Genomic DNA, 18087 nt, shown 5'->3' with positions numbered 1-18087 from the left:
ATAGTAGAAGATATTTTCTCTGCTTTTCCACATCTCCTTATCCCAGTGACAACCAACGTGCATTTAAATTTGCTGTATAGACTGAATGGGCCAATGATGACTCCATAGCTGGATGATCACTACACAAGTTGCTGTAAGGTGCTCCAACCCCTGTCTGAATCAAAATGGCTGTAACAGGCTCTCCTTGCCCAATTCACGACTCTGCCAGTGACTGCTGGAAGGGATGTGGTGCTGAAGCAGATGCTGGAAGCTCATGTGATGGTTTATACCAGCTCAGCTGTGAGACTGTGGTGTCTGCCCATGCTTACTTCCCATACAAATGGGAACGCTCTCTTCAGCTGGCTGTACAGTCAATGGGAAAACAAAAGACACAAGTGACACCAGGGAACAAATCTAGTAATCCACACAGGCAAGTAGCAGAGTCCGTGTGAAGTCTTTAAAACCCTCTCAGTCTAATCACTGGTTATCACCAGGGCTCTCCTTCAAGATGCTTTCACAGCCCCAAAGGCCGCATAAAGCAAAGGCTCATTTCCACAAAGCCCATGAATTGAGACACGAGAGTGATCAACATCTCACCCTATTGACTCTCACAATGAACAGCAATTTACCATCATTATGACGTTTTTTATTTTCTTCTTAAAATCATTGTTTTCATTCAGTCCAAGCTCAGTCAAAACTCACACTGATCCAACAAGGGCTACAAAAGAACTACAGGCTGCTGGACCGAGCCTGGGATTTAACTGTACTTTACTTACTCTACTACAGATACTATATTCCCCAAACCATGCATTTTTCTGCCCTGTGATCAGGTTCTTTCATTCCATGTTATTCCAGATCAGAAAACTGATTGATTCAACATTTACCACATTTATTCAGCCCATTTTCCATGGAGTTTATCTAAGAAGCTGAGAACCCATGTTATCTGTAAAGCTTGGATCTGATACCTTAAGTGATTAATAATACTTCAGACTCTAACCACATATCAAAAGAGCTTAGATGCACAACGCATTTTCAATGGGATCACGACAAGCATTCACCAAGATTCAGATAAAGCAGTGAACTTAATATTACATACGTGAACAAACCTACTAAAACAAACAGAATTTCTCCAGCACTTATAACTAAATACTTGCTTAGGGACCAAATTCTGAAATGATTGATCTAAATGGAAAACGGACACATAAATACGTTTGAAAATCTTCTACATGTACTCCTGGATTTTTAAACTACAGATGGTTTAAAAAAAACCAACCCACAACCACAGAAAAAATACCCTACACGTTATTTCCAAATTATTTCCTGTGATAAGACAGCTTGAGACTTCAAAACTCTCTCTTTAGCTTTACTGTTGCTTACATTTCTACAAAGTCACCTGCACATGAGCACTGCCCTGCAGACCTCCTTATCAAAGGACAGAAAGAAGACCAGCAGTGAAAGGCCACCAGGGTTCATCAACCTTTGGAGATGTTCAAACTGTAGTTTCTATTTCCCCTGCATGCCACCAGCAGTCTCTAAAAGAACAAATATAAAACTAACGTCTTGTCTATACATCACAAGAAATAATAACTTGGTTGTTATTTAAGTCTGATCATTTATAGCATGTTCCATAGTTTAAACCCCAGGAAAGAGATAGAAGATGGGAATCAATCTGGTCGCAGATCTGTCCCATACCCTACAGATGAAAGTTAGAGACTGAAAAGCTTCCCTTTTTTTGCATCATTCCATGTAAATCATTAGCAATTTGAAGATAGTCTGAAAAACCCTTCTTGCCTAGAAAGAGCAGTAAAGAATATAAAAGCATACTGGATGTACTCCACCTATGCAGATAACACTGACCATGAGAAACTAAGGTGAAATGCGAAGCGCATTGAAAGGTATCTCCAAATAAACTAAGACAAATCACCATGGGCACATTTTAACCAGAAAAATCATCTGCTGCTGATAGCAGATGTCAGTAACTGGCAGGAGAAACGGTGCTCAACAGGGCTGGTCTTTCGCCATGCAAAGCTGTGTGCGGCAGCAGCTCAGCTGCAGCCGTGCTGACCCATGTTGTCTGCAACAAGTCATTTTTCTAGTGTAGATGAGACCGAAGTGAACAGTGTCGGTCCCCCTGCCTGCCTCTCCAGGCAAAGCAAGCTTGAAAAATTATGATTAGATGGTTTTGCGCAGCAGCACTGGAAAAGAAAGCAAGACAAATGGCTCTGCTCCTTTCCTAGGTTTTATGGGATGATGGTGGAAGAGCCTACGCCACCCTCACAGGGTGCAACTGGACCAAGCAGCCCCGTCCTTCCACAGCCTGCTCCCCTTGTCCTGCATGGCAAGGCTAGTCACAGACAGAAATTAAAGCTGCCCCATGGCCTTTCCCTCCAGCATCCCACCTACCTGCCCGTTCAGAAGGCAGGAGGACTGTGAACATGGATGAAAATCTGAGGATGAAAGTGGCCTCAGCTATGTAGCATCCCGATGCAGGTTGTAATTGATGGTTCTCTACATCTGTGGTTCAAAGGCTGGGAGAGTCCAAGACTGTGGGACTAATTTATTGATTTAGCAAAGAAAAATCCAAATATAGACTCCAGCAGCTGGCACGAGGGAGGACAGCCCGTCGCATGGTGCTGAGTGTTACGGGAAGATATTCCTAAAGAGTAACGGTGGGAAATAGCTTGAGCCAACGACACTTGAAATGCCTGTGCCCGGCTGCCGATCCTCAACAACAGCCTGTCTCAGACTAAACCCCACTTCACTACAAGTCGTTACCTAAATGTCACAAATCCGTATTAAAATCTGAAGGGAAATGAATTTCCAATTAAAGCTTGAAGAAAAGCCTTAACACTGATCAGCCACAGTCAGGACGCCTTCAGGGGAGCAGAGCTGAAAGTGGCAACCTGAAACCCTGCAGGGTTTTCCCCATTCCTTCCCTGAGGCATTGGAAATGAGAGCTCCTTGCTCCATCTATGGGTAAAAACTAGTACAGTCATAAGGTTTACTTAGAGGGCATAGTCTCACCACAAAATGTTCTCCAAGAAAATAAATAATTAGAATGAATCAAATATATGACAACCTTTCTGTATTTCATCTCACATTCTTCTGAAAAAAATACTATCTGGAGCACTAGAAGTCCTCCTTATGGATTATTTTAGGCACCACAGTTAATAGTATCCAATTTCAGAAGGAGAAAAATCAGCCTTTAACTCTGAGCTAAATTTATCTTTTGATCCCATCAACCACATCCCAAAGCTTTAGGTCAATGGAAACCTTTTAATTAATTTCCTTTGCTGTTAAAACTGGCAGCACCATCAATGTGTCATGAGTATTGCTGTTATTTGAACCGATGTTTTTGGAAGGGGAAGCAGGACTGGGAAACGCCCTGCTGTCCTTCAAACGAGGCATTTGGCCCCACAGAAAAAGCTACACTTTAACAACTTAAATTTCATACAACCATGTACTTTTAATAAAATATCAGGGTACTTGATTTTAGCCTATCTGCAGGGGTAGCTCCCTAATTTCCACTCAGTAAAATAAAGCTTTCCTCATTTATTTGTATATGTATTGCCTCTGAAGGGAGAGCTCATCCAAGACCATGGAAAAGTGTAATTTGAATTGTGTTTTCCCCCAGTGTAGGTCATCCTCCCACATTTACTTTGGATGATCTCAGTTTGCTTTACTGAGAGTAAACTTGTGCCACTTCGTCTTTCTCTTAGCATTATACCTGCTCACGCAAACTGGCACACAAGAGAAATGCCCTCCCATCGCAGCCAAGACTCAGTAATGTCTTAGAGCATCAGGTCGCAAGTTGTTCCTCATGAGAACAGTTCATGCAGTTTTGAGCAAACCTAAGACAAACTGGGAAGCAGTTCCACAATGCCAATTTTGAAGTCACTTTTCACAGCACCTCAAACTTCAGCTTGCACCTCTTCACTCATCCTTTGTTCCTGTTGTCCCTGAAAAAACATCTAGGAAATCAGTGTCAGCTCTGTAGAAGCCTCCTGCTAGCTATAGGTAACTCTAATTTACTCATTTTCTTTTGCATCCAATCGTTTACAAATAATTAAACTGTAATTGCTCCATGTTCCACGGCTGCTCATGTGCCCATGCTGATGCTCCACATCTCATAGAGCCAAGTCTCTGCTTGCAGAAGACACTTGGCTTTAGGAGGTGTAAGGTGGGCAGCACTGGGTGGGATTGCATCCACCCAGTTTCATAGTGTACCGTAGCAAGTCATCTGCACCTCAAAGCCAAGCTTAATTCATCCCAAATCCATATTCAGTTTTCAATTATCAGTCTAACAGTGCCGTGTAAATAAATTCTCAGACAAAAAGAAATTTAAAAGAAAGAATTCAATTTCAAAGCGCTTGTACAGAAACCCAACGTGCAAAGAGCTGTCTTGGACTTTTCTGCGGTGAACTGCCCGAACCAAAGGGGCTGCGCCAGCGGCCAAGCACACACGTTACCCCAAAAAAGTCCCTGTAGAGCCTCTGCCAGGAGGGGCCCAAGGTGGATTTGTTGCCTTTTCAAAGGTGGAACCCTGGACGTGAAGTCCCAACCAGCAGTTTACTGTGTCAAAGCTGTACTTACAAAATACCTGAAGTGGCTGGCAGCCAAGTACACGTTGTGGGAAGGTGTTTTTCCTTTCAGGGCAAATTTTTTGTCAGATCAGAGCCGGGGGGTTATGACCAGATGCTGAACTGGGGTAATCAAAGGGAAAAGACACAAAGATGAGCTTTTGGCTATTGCCAAAACAAGTGATACAATATTAAAGATGAGGAAGAGCTTTAAACTCCCAGCTTTAAGTGGAAAATATTTTAAGCCTCATGTCTCCAAATCACTTTCTGTTTTAATATCATCCTGCCCTAACCATTAATGCCCTTCCTAAACTGCATATATTCAAAAGGCAAAATAACTTAGCTGGGAAAAGAGCAACGACATGGGAAAGAAAGCACTGCAAATACCACACATAGCCTTTAAAACGAAAACAGGCTAGGACGAAGTTGCTTCCAAGAAAAACAAGGAATATGTGGAGTAACAGGTTAGTCTGTGTTTTGAACAATGTGTGGGAGGAGGAAGTGGAGGGAAGATGGGCTATGTTATTTAAAACAAAGACTGCGTATACTTCTCCCACATACCGCTCCATGACAATAGGGAAAAGAGTGGAGCACAGACCCATTTCAGGTAAACCGGGGGACAAAAAAAACCCCAAACCCTGTGAACTTTTACCTGATGCCTTTTTTTTAATTGCAGATTGCCTGGATAAAATACAGATTTGCTATAAACCCAAAGGGAAGGCTCCAGTGTAGAGCTTCCCAGAACAGCTGAGGCTGGGAGGGACCTCTGGAGGTCTCTGGTCCAACCTCTCCTCAAAGCAGGGCTTCAATTTGAAATGGGGGTGCTCAGAGCCTTGCTCAGTTGACTTATTAAAATTTGCAAGGGCAGCAATTTCACAGCCCCTCTGGGCCCCCACTCCAATGCCGTGTCACCTCCATCAAGAACATTTTTCTTACACCTGCCTGGAGTTCCCCCCGCTGCCTCCTACCCTTTTGCTGAGCATCCCCAAGATGCCCAGCACTGCCTTCTCCAGAACCCCGTTAGGCAACTGAAGACAGCAAAAAGGATTTCTCCTCCTTCTTCCCCCTACACCATGTGCACAAGCCCCTGACCAGTGCAGTAGCCCTTCACCGGACCAGTACATCCCTGTCTCTCTTGTACTGGGGAGCCCAGAACTGGACCCAGCACTGCAGATGTGCCTCATCAGTGCTGAGCAGAGGAGGAGGAAGACCTCCCTTGACCCTTTATGTCCAGTTCTGGACCCCCCAGTTCAAGAAAGATAAGGAACTACTGGAGAGAGTCCAGTGGAGGGCTACAAAGATGATCAGAGGACTGGAGCATCTCTCTCATGAGAAGAGGCTGAGGGAGCTGGGTCTGTTTAGCCTGGAGAAGAGAAGACTGAGGGGGGATCTTATCAACGCTTACAAGTACCTTGGCGGGGGGCAGTCAAGAGGAGGGGGCCAGACTCTTCTCAGTGGTGCCCAGTGACAGGACAAGGGGCAACGGACACAAACTGAAACATGGGAAGTTCCATCTGAATGGGAGGAAAAACTTCTTTCCTTTGAGGGTGACAGAACACTGGAACAGGCTGCCCAGGGAGGCTGTGGAGTCTCCTTCTCTGGAGATATTCAAAACCCGCCTGGACGTGACCCTGTGCAATGTGCTCTGGAGGAATCTGCTTTGGCAGGGGGTTGGACTAGATGGTCTCCAGAGGTCCCTTCCAACCCCAACCAGTCTGTGATTCTGTGACCTGCTGGTGATGCTCCTCCCAGTGCTGCCCAGCACACGGTTAAATTTCATTTTAATTGTATTAACCCAGTGCCAGCTGTAAAGACAAGCAAGCACAGCAAGTCCACCTGATTTCAATGCACTCACAGTTTCAGAACTGATAAAGCAACCTAAGTCCTGTTCACTTTTAGCACAGGTATCCCAAGCTGCTTGAGAAAATGGGATTTTAATCATGTAGGCTGTGACCATTTTGAGCAGCGAAGCATTTATGCACCTTCAGAAACGTGGAGCCGCGTGCTGATTTAGCTCTTCTCAGAGCTCTTCAGCGCAGCATCTGCACAAAGGTCTGAGATATCTGGTCTAAGGAGTCTCTGAGAAGTCTTGTCACTCAGGAAATGCTGTCCAAGCCACAGAGACTTTGTTTTGAGTGGGACATAACCAATTAACTTAGTGTTTTGTAATACATAGGGTTATTCTTTATTTGCAAATTAGCAGAATGAAGAAGTTTAGCTTGTGAAAAACTACATACTACAACAGAAATGCTAACTCATACATTTCCTGAAGTCCGAAAAGGTTTTGTTAAATAAAATTCAATAAAATTTAATTAAATATAGTAAACCCTGAGTGTAATTCATTACCGACCCCTGCACATTCTGAATAAAATCTCCTTTAATGTGGTATGGTATGTGTCTGCATTAGACTCTCCGTAAGAGAGCCAAATGATGTGAAAGCACGTGGTAAGAAATCTTCTGTTTCGCAAAAAGCTGCAGAATGGGAAGTTATCAATTTAAACACCGATTTTAATCATCACACCCTTTCCAAGAGGCTGTCCCTCCTGCCTGAAAAACAAAAGACCACGAACACCCAAGCCCAGCGCAATTCCTGCAACCCTCTCTGGAGCAGCAGGGTCACAGGTATCTTCTGTTAGCTCAAAATAGCGTGGCCCCATTCCAAGCCTGTTCTCCGACAGTGATGTGACCTTATCAATAGGATTTTACTGACTACTGGAAGATTCCCTTATTTAATATTCTGTTGTACCTAGGACTTAAACAGTGCTATTTGCTTGCATAACTCGCTTAAAATTTCACAAGATGGCTTTGCTATGCAGTGTATATGCTGTTATTCATGCAGCAGTGAGCCCTTCTCTGCGTACTCAATCAGTGGCATAATGCCTGTGCAATATTTAAACTTATGTGGACTAGCAAAGAGAGCTTAAATGAACTTTAATTACTGTGAGGCTGGAAAAAGAGGGGAGCAGAAAAAGCATACTTGAACTTTAAGCAGAGAAGAACAAATGTCCTGGAATAGAAATGATGCTTGGAGTCTACTTGGAGTCCTTCAGAAACACTGACTTTCCTACTATGAATCTCCTGAAGGTGTTTTAGAGAGAGGCAAGAACTGGAAGAGATGCCATTTCAATTAAACTGCAGCAGAACTTCTGATAAATATAAAGAAAAATCCTATATAGGTTTGTATAGCTGTGTTTTCGTGCACCAAAGTCACTATGAAATTCCTTGTTCTGATTAAAACCAATGTTTTTAAGAGAAATTCTGCTGAAGAAAACCAAGAAAATCCCTCTATACTATTTAAAAGTCACTGAAAGCTATCGATACATTGCAGGAAATATATAGCAAAACACAGACACATGCATCACTAATTCTGTACCTACATTGTCACAGAAGATTTAACAACAACTTATCACTGAGTTATTTCTTCTGTTCACAGAAGAAAAACTTGCTGTGGTCTGACAATCCCGCACCCCCAGTGGCAAGGTATTATTCCTCTCTTTCCCCTGTAACTCTGTGCCCTTCCTATAGCCACTAACCCCTAGGGCAAACCAGGTTTGGTTTGTAGACCAGCACTGGGAGCAAGAAAGTTTTAAAATCGAAGCCTTTTCTCAATCCTGCTCATTTCTGAGTCTTAATGGTGTGTTAGCCCACGGGCTGCTGAAGAGGTAAAATTTGTGCCCGATATAAAGCAGGCAAGCGCTCTGAACCATGGAGGTGTACGATGCCTTTCGTATTCTGGCAGAGGAGCTCAAACACTGCCTTAATGGTCATTTGATTAGAAACACATCATTTACTTCTATCCAGTAAAGGTCTCTTTCCCCTCCTACAATAGGGCAAAGAATTATCAATTAAAAAACCAGCTGAAATTCTCTATGGAGTCTAGAAAATCGAGTCTCCCTTAGCTCCCGAGATCATGTCCTTTCCGTGCCCACCTCCACCACAATAACATCTCCAGCTGTTCTCAAGCCCCAGTGTTAGCATCCAACCAGCCTCAGTGAAACCACCCACATAACTCCCACTAACATGGATGCAGGTTTTCTAAGCAAAGCTTTGAAGTGTGATTTCCTTCCTCAGCCCTGCATAGGTGCCCGTGGCCCTGCAGAGGTCATACCCTAATGGCCAGTATGTCAGAAACCCAAAACACATGGTCAGTGAAAGCGATAATGAACAATTAGCACATGCCTCATCTGCACTTACTTCACTACCGCAGGTATAGAATGGGCCAAGCCCAGAGGTACCGTGTATCTTCCTGAAATAACATGAGCAATTTCTTACTTTTTCTTGATCTGGAGAAAAACTTGATGCCCCCAGGAGAGGTAGACGGGTTAGAATTGGGGGAGGACTCTTTGGAGGAGGACCTGAAGATCCCACTGAAGCTCATTCGGCGTGGGGAGCGTGGGGGAGACTCCTGGTAGGGGAAGGGGAACACTGTTTTGGGTGAGCCGGGGCTATGTTTGGATCTCACAGGGGCAGAAACAGGGCTGGAAGGTCGGTTCTGGAGCCCTTTTGAGAAAAGGCCTTTTGAAGGGCTGCCAGCAGAGTAGCTTTCTTCCACCTGAGAAGGAGAGAAAAAGGAAGAAAAAAGAATAATCACCATTTATTCAGTTCAGTGTGGGCCATCAGGATCTCTGAACTTGTCTCAACACAGTCAACTCCTGTTTATTTGAGTGGTGGATTAGCCAGACCTCACCTTCCCCAGCGCCTGCCTGCACTGACACGCAGATGCGTGTGTGCCACCTCTCTGGGCTCCGTGCTGCCCCTTGCTCTTAAAGACATCCTGAATTTCACAAAAAATTCAACCTATGTGCATACATTTTATTATTACACATATAATGCAGGATTTTCTTTACTGGTTTTATTTGCCACACATCCCTCTTCCTTCCCCAGACAGCTGAAAGATGATTGGCAATGGATTTATTTAGGGCAATGAATTAATTTAGCACTCCAAAATCCCAAAATTAAGCACCCATCTACGGTACTTAAATCTCCATCACACCACGTGACACAGCACAGTGCCCAAGGTCCCAAGCGCCTGACAGGTCTCTACAACGCCAGACACAGCCACAACTGTGGGATTGCAACTCCAGTCCCAAAATAAAGGAACCATTTTAGAGTGGCGACGTTTCTGCTAATTACCGCAGCCTCGAGCTTGGATACGACCTTTCTAACAGCTGTGTCTCATCTGGGACCTGTGCTGGCTTCCCAGCTAGCGTGAATATCTGTGCACAGCACAGCACTGCACTGTGCGGTCTCACCCAGCGAGGAGGGCTAAAAATCCAGAAAAACAAACAAAAAAAGGAGCTAAGATTAAATTCTTCCCATATACAATTAACAGAAGCTGACCCAAAACCTCTGTGGGATTTGCCTATGCCTGGGCTATACACAGAGTTTATTTCCTTCTGGCTGCACAAAGTACTTTCTGTGGGTATGAGGCTGCTTTTTCAGCTGGGGGCATTTCTCATGAATGAAGGGCCCTGTTCCTGGCAAAAGGCAGCGGTGGGTTTCAGGTCTCTAGGGGACATGTAAGCAAAGGCCACGGCACGTGTGCCCACGGGCACGGTGTGCTGCTGAGTTTCAAGCCCTTTGCTCAATTACACAACACAAATTGGGAGGTATGGAGCAGACAGCAACTGCTATCTGTGCAGATGCCAGGTACACCCAATGTGTGACCTAGGTAGGTACGGGCACTGTTGCGATGGGAATCATTGGAGGGAAAAATAGTATCTTTAATTAGGATGACTTAGATGAAAGAAGAGGTGAATGAAAGCGTTATAGGTGCATATGCCCTCCTTTGGGTCCGTGATGGGCTTGAGTATTTGAATCCAGCTAAAAATGGTCAGCTGAGTTTACAACACATGCAATTAACTCCCTTTTCAAAATAATGCTTAACCACAGCTCCAAAACACTTGTAGAAATACTCCCGAGCAGCACGACGGACAAATAGTTGCTCCCTCCATAACAGGATGATCCCACTTCTCATAATCCTTTCTGTCTCCTGCACATGCACTTTGGACCAGCTCCTCTTTCCACTTGGGATGGGACAGAGCTGGAACGGGTCCTGCTCTATGGGAACTGCAGAGAGCGTGGTCCCTTGTTTGGGAAGGTTTCTGACCTCAAAGGTAGTTGGTGTGGGAGATGGACACAAATAGCATGGGTCAGTAGGAGGGGCAGGGAGCTGCGCTGGCACAGCCCTGGACAGCTCAGGAATTCTGCTCTGAGATCCACTGTGCAGCACAGAGATGTCTGACAAGAGGCACAACTGCTTTTTCTACCTGCACACTTATTTTTGACAGCGTGGACAAAAATAACTCAACAACCCCATGTATGAGTACAAGTTGGGGACAGAGCTGTTGGAGAGCAGCGTAGGGGAAAGGGACCTGGGGGTCCTAGTGGACAGCAGGATGACCATGAGCCAGCAGTGTGCCCTTGTGGCCAAGAAGGCCAATGGCATCCTGGGGTGTATTAGAACAGGTGTGGTTAGCAGGTCAAGAGAGGTTCTCCTCCCCCTCTACTCTGCCCTGGTGAGGCCGCATCTGGAATATTGTGTCCAGTTCTGGGCACCTCAGTTCAAGAAGGACAGGGAACTGCTAGAGAGAGTCCAGCGCAGAGCCATGAAGATGATTAAGGGGGTAAAACATCTCCCTTATGAGGAGAGGGTGAGGGAGCTGGGTCTCTTTAGCTTGGAGAAGAGGAGGCTGAGGGGTGACCTCATTAATGTTTATAAATATGTAAAGGGCAAGTGTCATGAGGATGGAGTCAGGCTCTTCTCAGTGACATCCCTTGACAGGACAACGGGCAATGGGTGCAAGCTGGAACACAGGAGGTTCCACTTAAATATGAGGAAAAACTTCTTTACGGTGAGGGTGACCGAACACTGGAACAGGCTGCCCAGAGAGGTTGTGGAGTCTCCTTCTCTGGAGACATTCAAAACCCGCCTGGACGCGTTCCTGTGTGATATGGTCTAGGCAATCCTGCTCCGGCAGGGGGATTGGACTAGATGATCTTTCGAGGTCCCTTCCAATCCCTAACATTCTGTGATTCTGTGATTCTGTGAAAAATATACCTATCCTTTTGCAGATGAATTAGGGGAGCAGCTGCCCTCAAAGGAAAATTTTTGGAAAGCATAAATCAATTCTAACTGAAGCACGGGGTACCAAACACTGACAGTATCCAACAGAACTAAAAAATAGTGTTTCAAGCTTAATGCAGTGGCCTGAGCCTCAGGTTTGCCTCCCAGCAATGTCACGGATTCTGTGTGCAATCTTGAAAACCCATTTCACATTACACAGCTATCTGCCATGAGGACCCTATCTCCTTTATTCCCACTTTAAATCCTCTGGCTCACAGACCGTCTCCTGGTGAGTATTTATCAAGAATAATAGGGGACAATCCCTCAACTGAGACCTGGAATAACCACCACACTATAAGTAAATTAATGAACAAATAGTACTTTTGTCATGGGCAAATAGTCCCAAAGTGGTAGCTTTTTCATAAAAGCTCATTAACTTTACTTAAATATCATCTGTAAATCATCTGAGACTACTTAGGTGTTGTTCTCTTCACAACTACACAGTCCAGGAAACAACCCAGTAGCACAACGGCACCTCCTTTTGCATCACGATTTAAAGAGGTCTGTTGCCAAATCTACTGCCTGCAAGTGGGGAGGAAGAATACTTTCAAGTTCATTTTAATCATAATACAAATCTGCTACTACTACTGTAATTTAGGACTGTCTCTAGGATGGTAATTTCACTATAATTTTTCCTCAAGTGACAAGCCATGATGAAGATGCTCAGAGGGCTGGAGCACCTCTCCTATGGAGACAGGCTGAGAGAGTTGGGGCTCTTCAGCCTGGAGAAGAGAAGGCTCTGGGAAGACCTCATAGCAGCATTCCAGTACCTGAAGGGGCCTACAGGAAAGCTGGAGAGGGACTTTTTACAAGGGCAAGTAATGACAGGATGAGGGGGAATGGTTTTAAACTGAAAGAGGGGGGATTTAGATTAGATATTAGGAAGAAATTCTTGACTGTGAGGGTGGTGAGACACTGGAACAGGTTGCCCAGAGAAGCTGTGGCTGCCCCCTCCCTGGCAGTGTTTAAGGCCAGGTTGGATGGGGCTTTGAGCAACCTGGTCTAGTGGAAGGTGTCCCTGCCCATGGCAGGGGGGTTGGAACTAGATGATCTTTAAGGTCCCTTCCAACCCAAACCATTCTATGATTCTATGATTTGTAAAGCTAAGAGAAGGACGTCATTCTGGTGCCACCCTTCATATTTCATGTTATCTTTTCTGCATGCTTGTTTGGTTATGCCAACACACTGATAGGACACACTTTTAAAAGACTGTGGTATCCTCACACACTAAAGCAATTCTAGAAATGCAACATGTCAAGCAACAATTTGTCAAAAAAGTCAGTATTCCCTTGTACGCACAAGTCAGACACGAAAGCAAATTGTTCTCAAACTCCGAGCAGAAGCAGCGGGATGTTTTTATTTATCGCAATCACAACCAGTTGCCTTTCTCTTCATCGTGCCAGGCAGATGAATTAGCTAATTGTCGGAGCACCAGGGGCACGCTGCTAAATACACATGTGCATGCTACTAAATTAAAGAAAATTACTACATCGAATTCTTCCCCAGCCACTATGCATGTTAATTATACACAGGTTACACCCACCATCAAAGCGGATAAATACCTGTGATTTTGCTGTGGGGATTACAACAGGATTGCTTTCTTAGAATGTTATTTGAGGTAATGGATTGCGAGTTTTAAAAGATGATTAGGAGCTTTTATGAGTAAAATCAGCAGCAACAACAGTTATCGCAGAGTAAGTTCGCTGATGACACCAAACTGGGAGGAGTGGCTGACACACCGGAAGGCTGTGCTGCCATTCAGAGAGACCTGGACAGGCTGGAGAGTTGGGCGGGGAGAAATTTAATGAAATATAACAAGGGCAAGTGCAGAGTCCTGCATCTGGGCAAGAACAACCCCATGTATGAGTACAAGTTGGGGGCAGACCTGTTGGAGACCAGCGTAGGGGAAAGGGACCTGGGGGTCCTAGTGGACAGCAGGATGACCATGAGCCAGCAGTGTGCCCTTGTGGCCAAGAAGGCCAATGGCATCCTGGGGTGTATTAGAACAGGTGTGGTTAGCAGGTCAAGAGAGGTTCTCCTCCCCCTCTACTCTGCCCTGGTGAGGCCGCATCTGGAATATTGTGTCCAGTTTTGGGCCCCTCAGTTCAAGAAGGACAGGGAACTGCTAGAGAGAGTCCAGCGCAGAGCCACAAAGATGATTAAGGGGGTGGAACATCTCCCTTATGAGGAGAGGGTGAGGGAGCTGGGTCTCTTTAGCTTGGAGAAGAGGAGACTGAGGGGTGACCTCATTAATGTTTATAAATATGTAAAGGGCAAGTGTCATGAGGATGGAGTCAGGCTCTTCTCAGTGACGTCCCTTGACAGGACAACGGGCAATGGGTGCAAGCTGGAACACAGAAAGTTCCACATAAATATGAGGAAAAACTTCTTTACGGTGAGGGTAACTGAACACTGGAACAGGCTGCCCAGAGAGGTTGTGGAGTCTTCTTCTCTGGAGACATTCAGAACCCGCCTGGACATGTTCCTGTGTGACATGATCTAGGTAATCCTGCTCCGGCAGGGGATTGGACTAGATGATCTTTCGAGGTCCCTTCCAATCCCTAACATTCTGTGATTCTGTATATAAAAGTCACAAGGCAATGTTAATCTTCATGCTTCAGCTGGGAATGCGGAAGAATCTCTGCTGTGGAATAAACCCCACCATCCTACGCAGACCCGGTGTGACGACTCTGGCGGTGGTGCTGGAGGCAGGTTACACAGCTAGATGGATCATCACCCTGTTCTTCAGGCTTTTTGGACTCGCTTCCTGAAGCTATGACAGGCAGGTGGGCACAAAACTCCCACACGTGCTTTGGAAAGATAACTATTCCTCCAGCTGAACTGTAGCAGCAAAAAAAAAATAAAATATGGCACCCTGGTTTATCGCATGAATAACCTTTGTACATCAGTTTGTGTTGGTCCGGGCAAAGCAGAAAGTGAGAAGGGGCAGAAATACGAAACACACCTAATAAATACACATGTTGATATGGCTGATATGTCCCTGACCGGATAATTGGCCTTTTGGAGATAAGGAATCCAAACATACAATGAAAGTACAATACAAACCAATGCACAAATAAAGTCTAATCACACAAATTGAAAATTTCCTCCAAGTATGAAGACTGTTCACCTAATTAAAAAAAAAAAACACCAATGAACCAACAACAAAACATTCCTCGTGTTGGCTTTGTGCAGAGCATATATGGGATCTTTGAGCTCTATGCCCAACTTTGGACTCCTTAAACCTTAAAGCTGGTTATGTTGGAGAGAAATGTCAGATCCTGTCTGTACATCTGCAGAGGAATAGGGCTAAATTAGCAGCTTGGTAATAGTGCCAGTGCAACCCTACCCTCAGCCTATGGCAATGTGCTCCCTGGTGAGGTTAAGCAACCGAGCAGAGCCCCGTGCTACATCAGATGTGCTGTTTCTAGAAACTGACTTTCCTTGTTCAAGCCTAAACTGGTTACCTTGCATAGCACTGAGTAAATATATCCTAAAATGCTGTAAGACTATCAGTTTTCATGCTTCAGAGCACAAAAGGATCCTCAGCTGGGGACCAGGGAGAGACTTTGCTCTGTTGTATACGTGAAAAGATCTTAGGCAGGTTTCTAAAATACATCCAGAACTGACCACTGTTGAAAATAAAACAACAAAACAAGATGTTGTCTTACAGTGCTTGGCATCTAGCAGACTTTCTTTCAATTTTTTGAATGAAATGTAAAGCAATAGCATGGCACTCGCCCCGAGCTGGGCAGATCGGGAAGATTTCAACTCAAGAAACAGCATCCTGAAAGTTGCCCCTGTCATTTCACCTGGACACAGGGATCTTTCCCTTCTTCCTAGTCTCTTCTTCCTTTCTCACAGCTACACACATTAATGCCTCAGAGCCATCCTGTGATGGACCAGCAGACCCACATCTTCCAACAGATAAACTCCTAGATGACAAAATCCCAACATAAGCTACTACCAGTCCCAGACTACCCCATGTCAGTGAATGAAACAGCTGGACACAGGCTCAAACCATTGAGCAGTGGTCCACATGGCTTCCCGGCTCACTCACCATCTGATGGGGATTTACTCTGTGCCATGAGCACTCCTCAGGTGCCGCCTGGGTTCGGGGAGAGCACAAGCCCCACCTCAAAGTACGGTGTGCAGTTTTGGGCACCTCAATGTAAGAAGGACATTAAACTATTTGAGTGTGTCTAGAGGAGAGTGACCAAGATGGCGAAAGGCCTCAAGGGCAAGACTTACAAGGAGCAGCTGAGGTCACTTGGCTTGTTCAGCTTGGAGAAGCCAAGCTCACAGGCTGAGGGATGACCTCATCTCAATCTACAATGTCCTCAAGGGGAGCAGCAGAGGGGGAGGAGCTTATCTCCTCTCTCTGGTGACCAGCGATAGGACACAAGGAAATAGAATGAAGCTGCATCAGGGGAAGTTCAGACTGGACATGAGGAAAAGGTTCTTCACTGAGCGGGTGGTCAGTCACTGGAACAGGCTCCTCAGGGAAGTGAGCCACCAAGCCTGTCAGAGTTCAGGAGCGTCTGGATGATGCTCTTAGTCATATGATTTAGTTTTAGGTAGTCCTGCGAGAAGCAGGGAGTTGGACTCGATGATCCTTATGGGTCCCTTCCAACTTGAGATATTCTATGATTCTGTGATTCTGTTTTTTTACCTGACTCACAACTCTTCATCTTATTTTACAAGATTAAAGCGTACTACATTTAATCACTACCATACGATAATCCCCAACGCAATGCGCTGAGACCAAACTATCCATGCTTCACCACAAACTAGTGTCTCATCATCCACACACCATCCATCTTAGTTCTGCCTCTTCTCACTCACAGACAGAAATTTTCCCAACCTTGTCGTTTTCTTTCCCATGCTTTGTATTGAAAATCTGATCCCCTCGTTTTACCACATAAAGTTCTCTCTAAGAAGTCATTTCTGCTCCCAACCTAGAATTTAAGGACCACTTAACTACAGGGAAGAGAAGTGTCCTGCCAAAGCGACATGGCCCGAAAAATGGACGACCTGGGCTGAGAAGACCCTGACCATGAACAAAGACTGTGTCAGAGCCGGGGAAACCCAGGCACTGCCCGTGTCCCTGCGGCAGTACCTCTTCTCAGCCATCTCCTCTGCTCCCCTGCCAGGGTTCTCCAGCAACGGGTCCCTTCTTGGGCACACAGCCTTCCCCTGAGGATGCCCTCCCTGAAAAATCTCTGTCTCTGGTTCAAGAGAATTTAGATTCATTTTTCAGAACAGTCTGAAATCAAACCTGTCTGGAATACAAATGGGCTCAAGCTAAACAGCCTTTCAAAATGCTTCTGGATTTAAGTGAAAGTTATTAAACGCTTCTGAGCTCTGCTTCCTTTTTCTCCAACTCTGAATAGTCAGGACATTTGAATTCTATTTGCTTTTAAAACAGTGAGTTATTTGACCTTTATTTTGCCTCTTCACTTAAACAAAAGTTTGAAAGGCGAATAACAGAAAAGGAATTGCCTCCCACCATCCTTGACAGGGACAGTAAACACAATTAGAGACGATACACCAGATAGACGTCTGCACTTGTTTCCTGCCCTTCCACTGAATCTCAATAAAAAGGCCCTTTGATAAAGTTAATTGGATGATTCTCTCATTCTGCTGTAATAAAAGAGCTCACAGAAACACAAGAGCTGACTTCATTAGACTGAAAGGTAATGAAGGACTTACTCTCCCAGCCACCATGTGGTCACATTCACCACCATTAGTTCCCTTGGTTCTGCATGAGCAGTAACAATTGAGATGACAACGTATTTTACGGGATCAGAGATGTCACTTCCCAAAACTAAAGGACAATGACACTTCCCCAAATTAAAATACAATGGGATGTGGCTGGCTGCTCTGGCAGGCTCTGAGAGCTCTGCATTGCTGTACGGATGGTCGGGGTTAGGTTTCCAGCAGCGAGCAGGGCTGCCTGAAGGCAGAAGCAGGCTTGAGGGAAGGTGAAAGCAGGGCTGGCTCTCAGTCCACTTCCTAACCCTTAACTGCATTTGTTGCAAAGCAGCGGATGGGAAGGAGCGACACACGTGGCAGTGCAGCGGATGGCACACGTGTCCTTGCCCTGAGGCTCACTGCATCCACTGCAGGTGCCCTGTGCCAAGGCTGCGGCACCGTCCAGGACACGCACCCCATCCTCACTGTTCATAAAGAAATGGATAATCAAAAGACTGGGAACAAAAATAAATCAAAAGGAGATTTATTTTCCAGTGAAGGGAGGGCTAAAAATGGCATAATTTTTGCTTCTCCTCCCTGCTCCAGGGGTTGCTCATGCAGTTCCCGTGAGTCACTGGACAAAACAAAAACAATGCTGGGAGACCAGAAGTAGGACAAAGCACTCCTCAGATTCCTTCATTATTGGAG

General features: G+C 45.2%; 1 protein-coding gene across 1 annotated transcript in view; it reads right to left on the bottom strand.

The window, feature by feature from the left end:
* Positions 1-8757: 8757 nt before the first annotated feature.
* The window catches only part of LOC137666043 (5'-AMP-activated protein kinase subunit gamma-2-like), an 81861-nt gene continuing 72531 nt past the window's right edge, over positions 8758-18087 (bottom strand). Inside the window, exon 3 of the mRNA XM_068405622.1 lies at positions 8758-9111. Coding sequence (XP_068261723.1) covers positions 8758-9111 — 354 coding nt within the window. The remainder of the gene's footprint in view (positions 9112-18087) is intronic.

The sequence above is a fragment of the Nyctibius grandis genome, chromosome 7, assembly GCF_013368605.1.
Source record: "Nyctibius grandis isolate bNycGra1 chromosome 7, bNycGra1.pri, whole genome shotgun sequence".
In the NCBI taxonomy this organism is placed as follows: Eukaryota; Metazoa; Chordata; class Aves; order Nyctibiiformes; family Nyctibiidae; genus Nyctibius; species Nyctibius grandis.
Note: the sequence above shows the minus strand (reverse complement) of the source record. Positions and strands in the feature narration are given on the sequence as shown.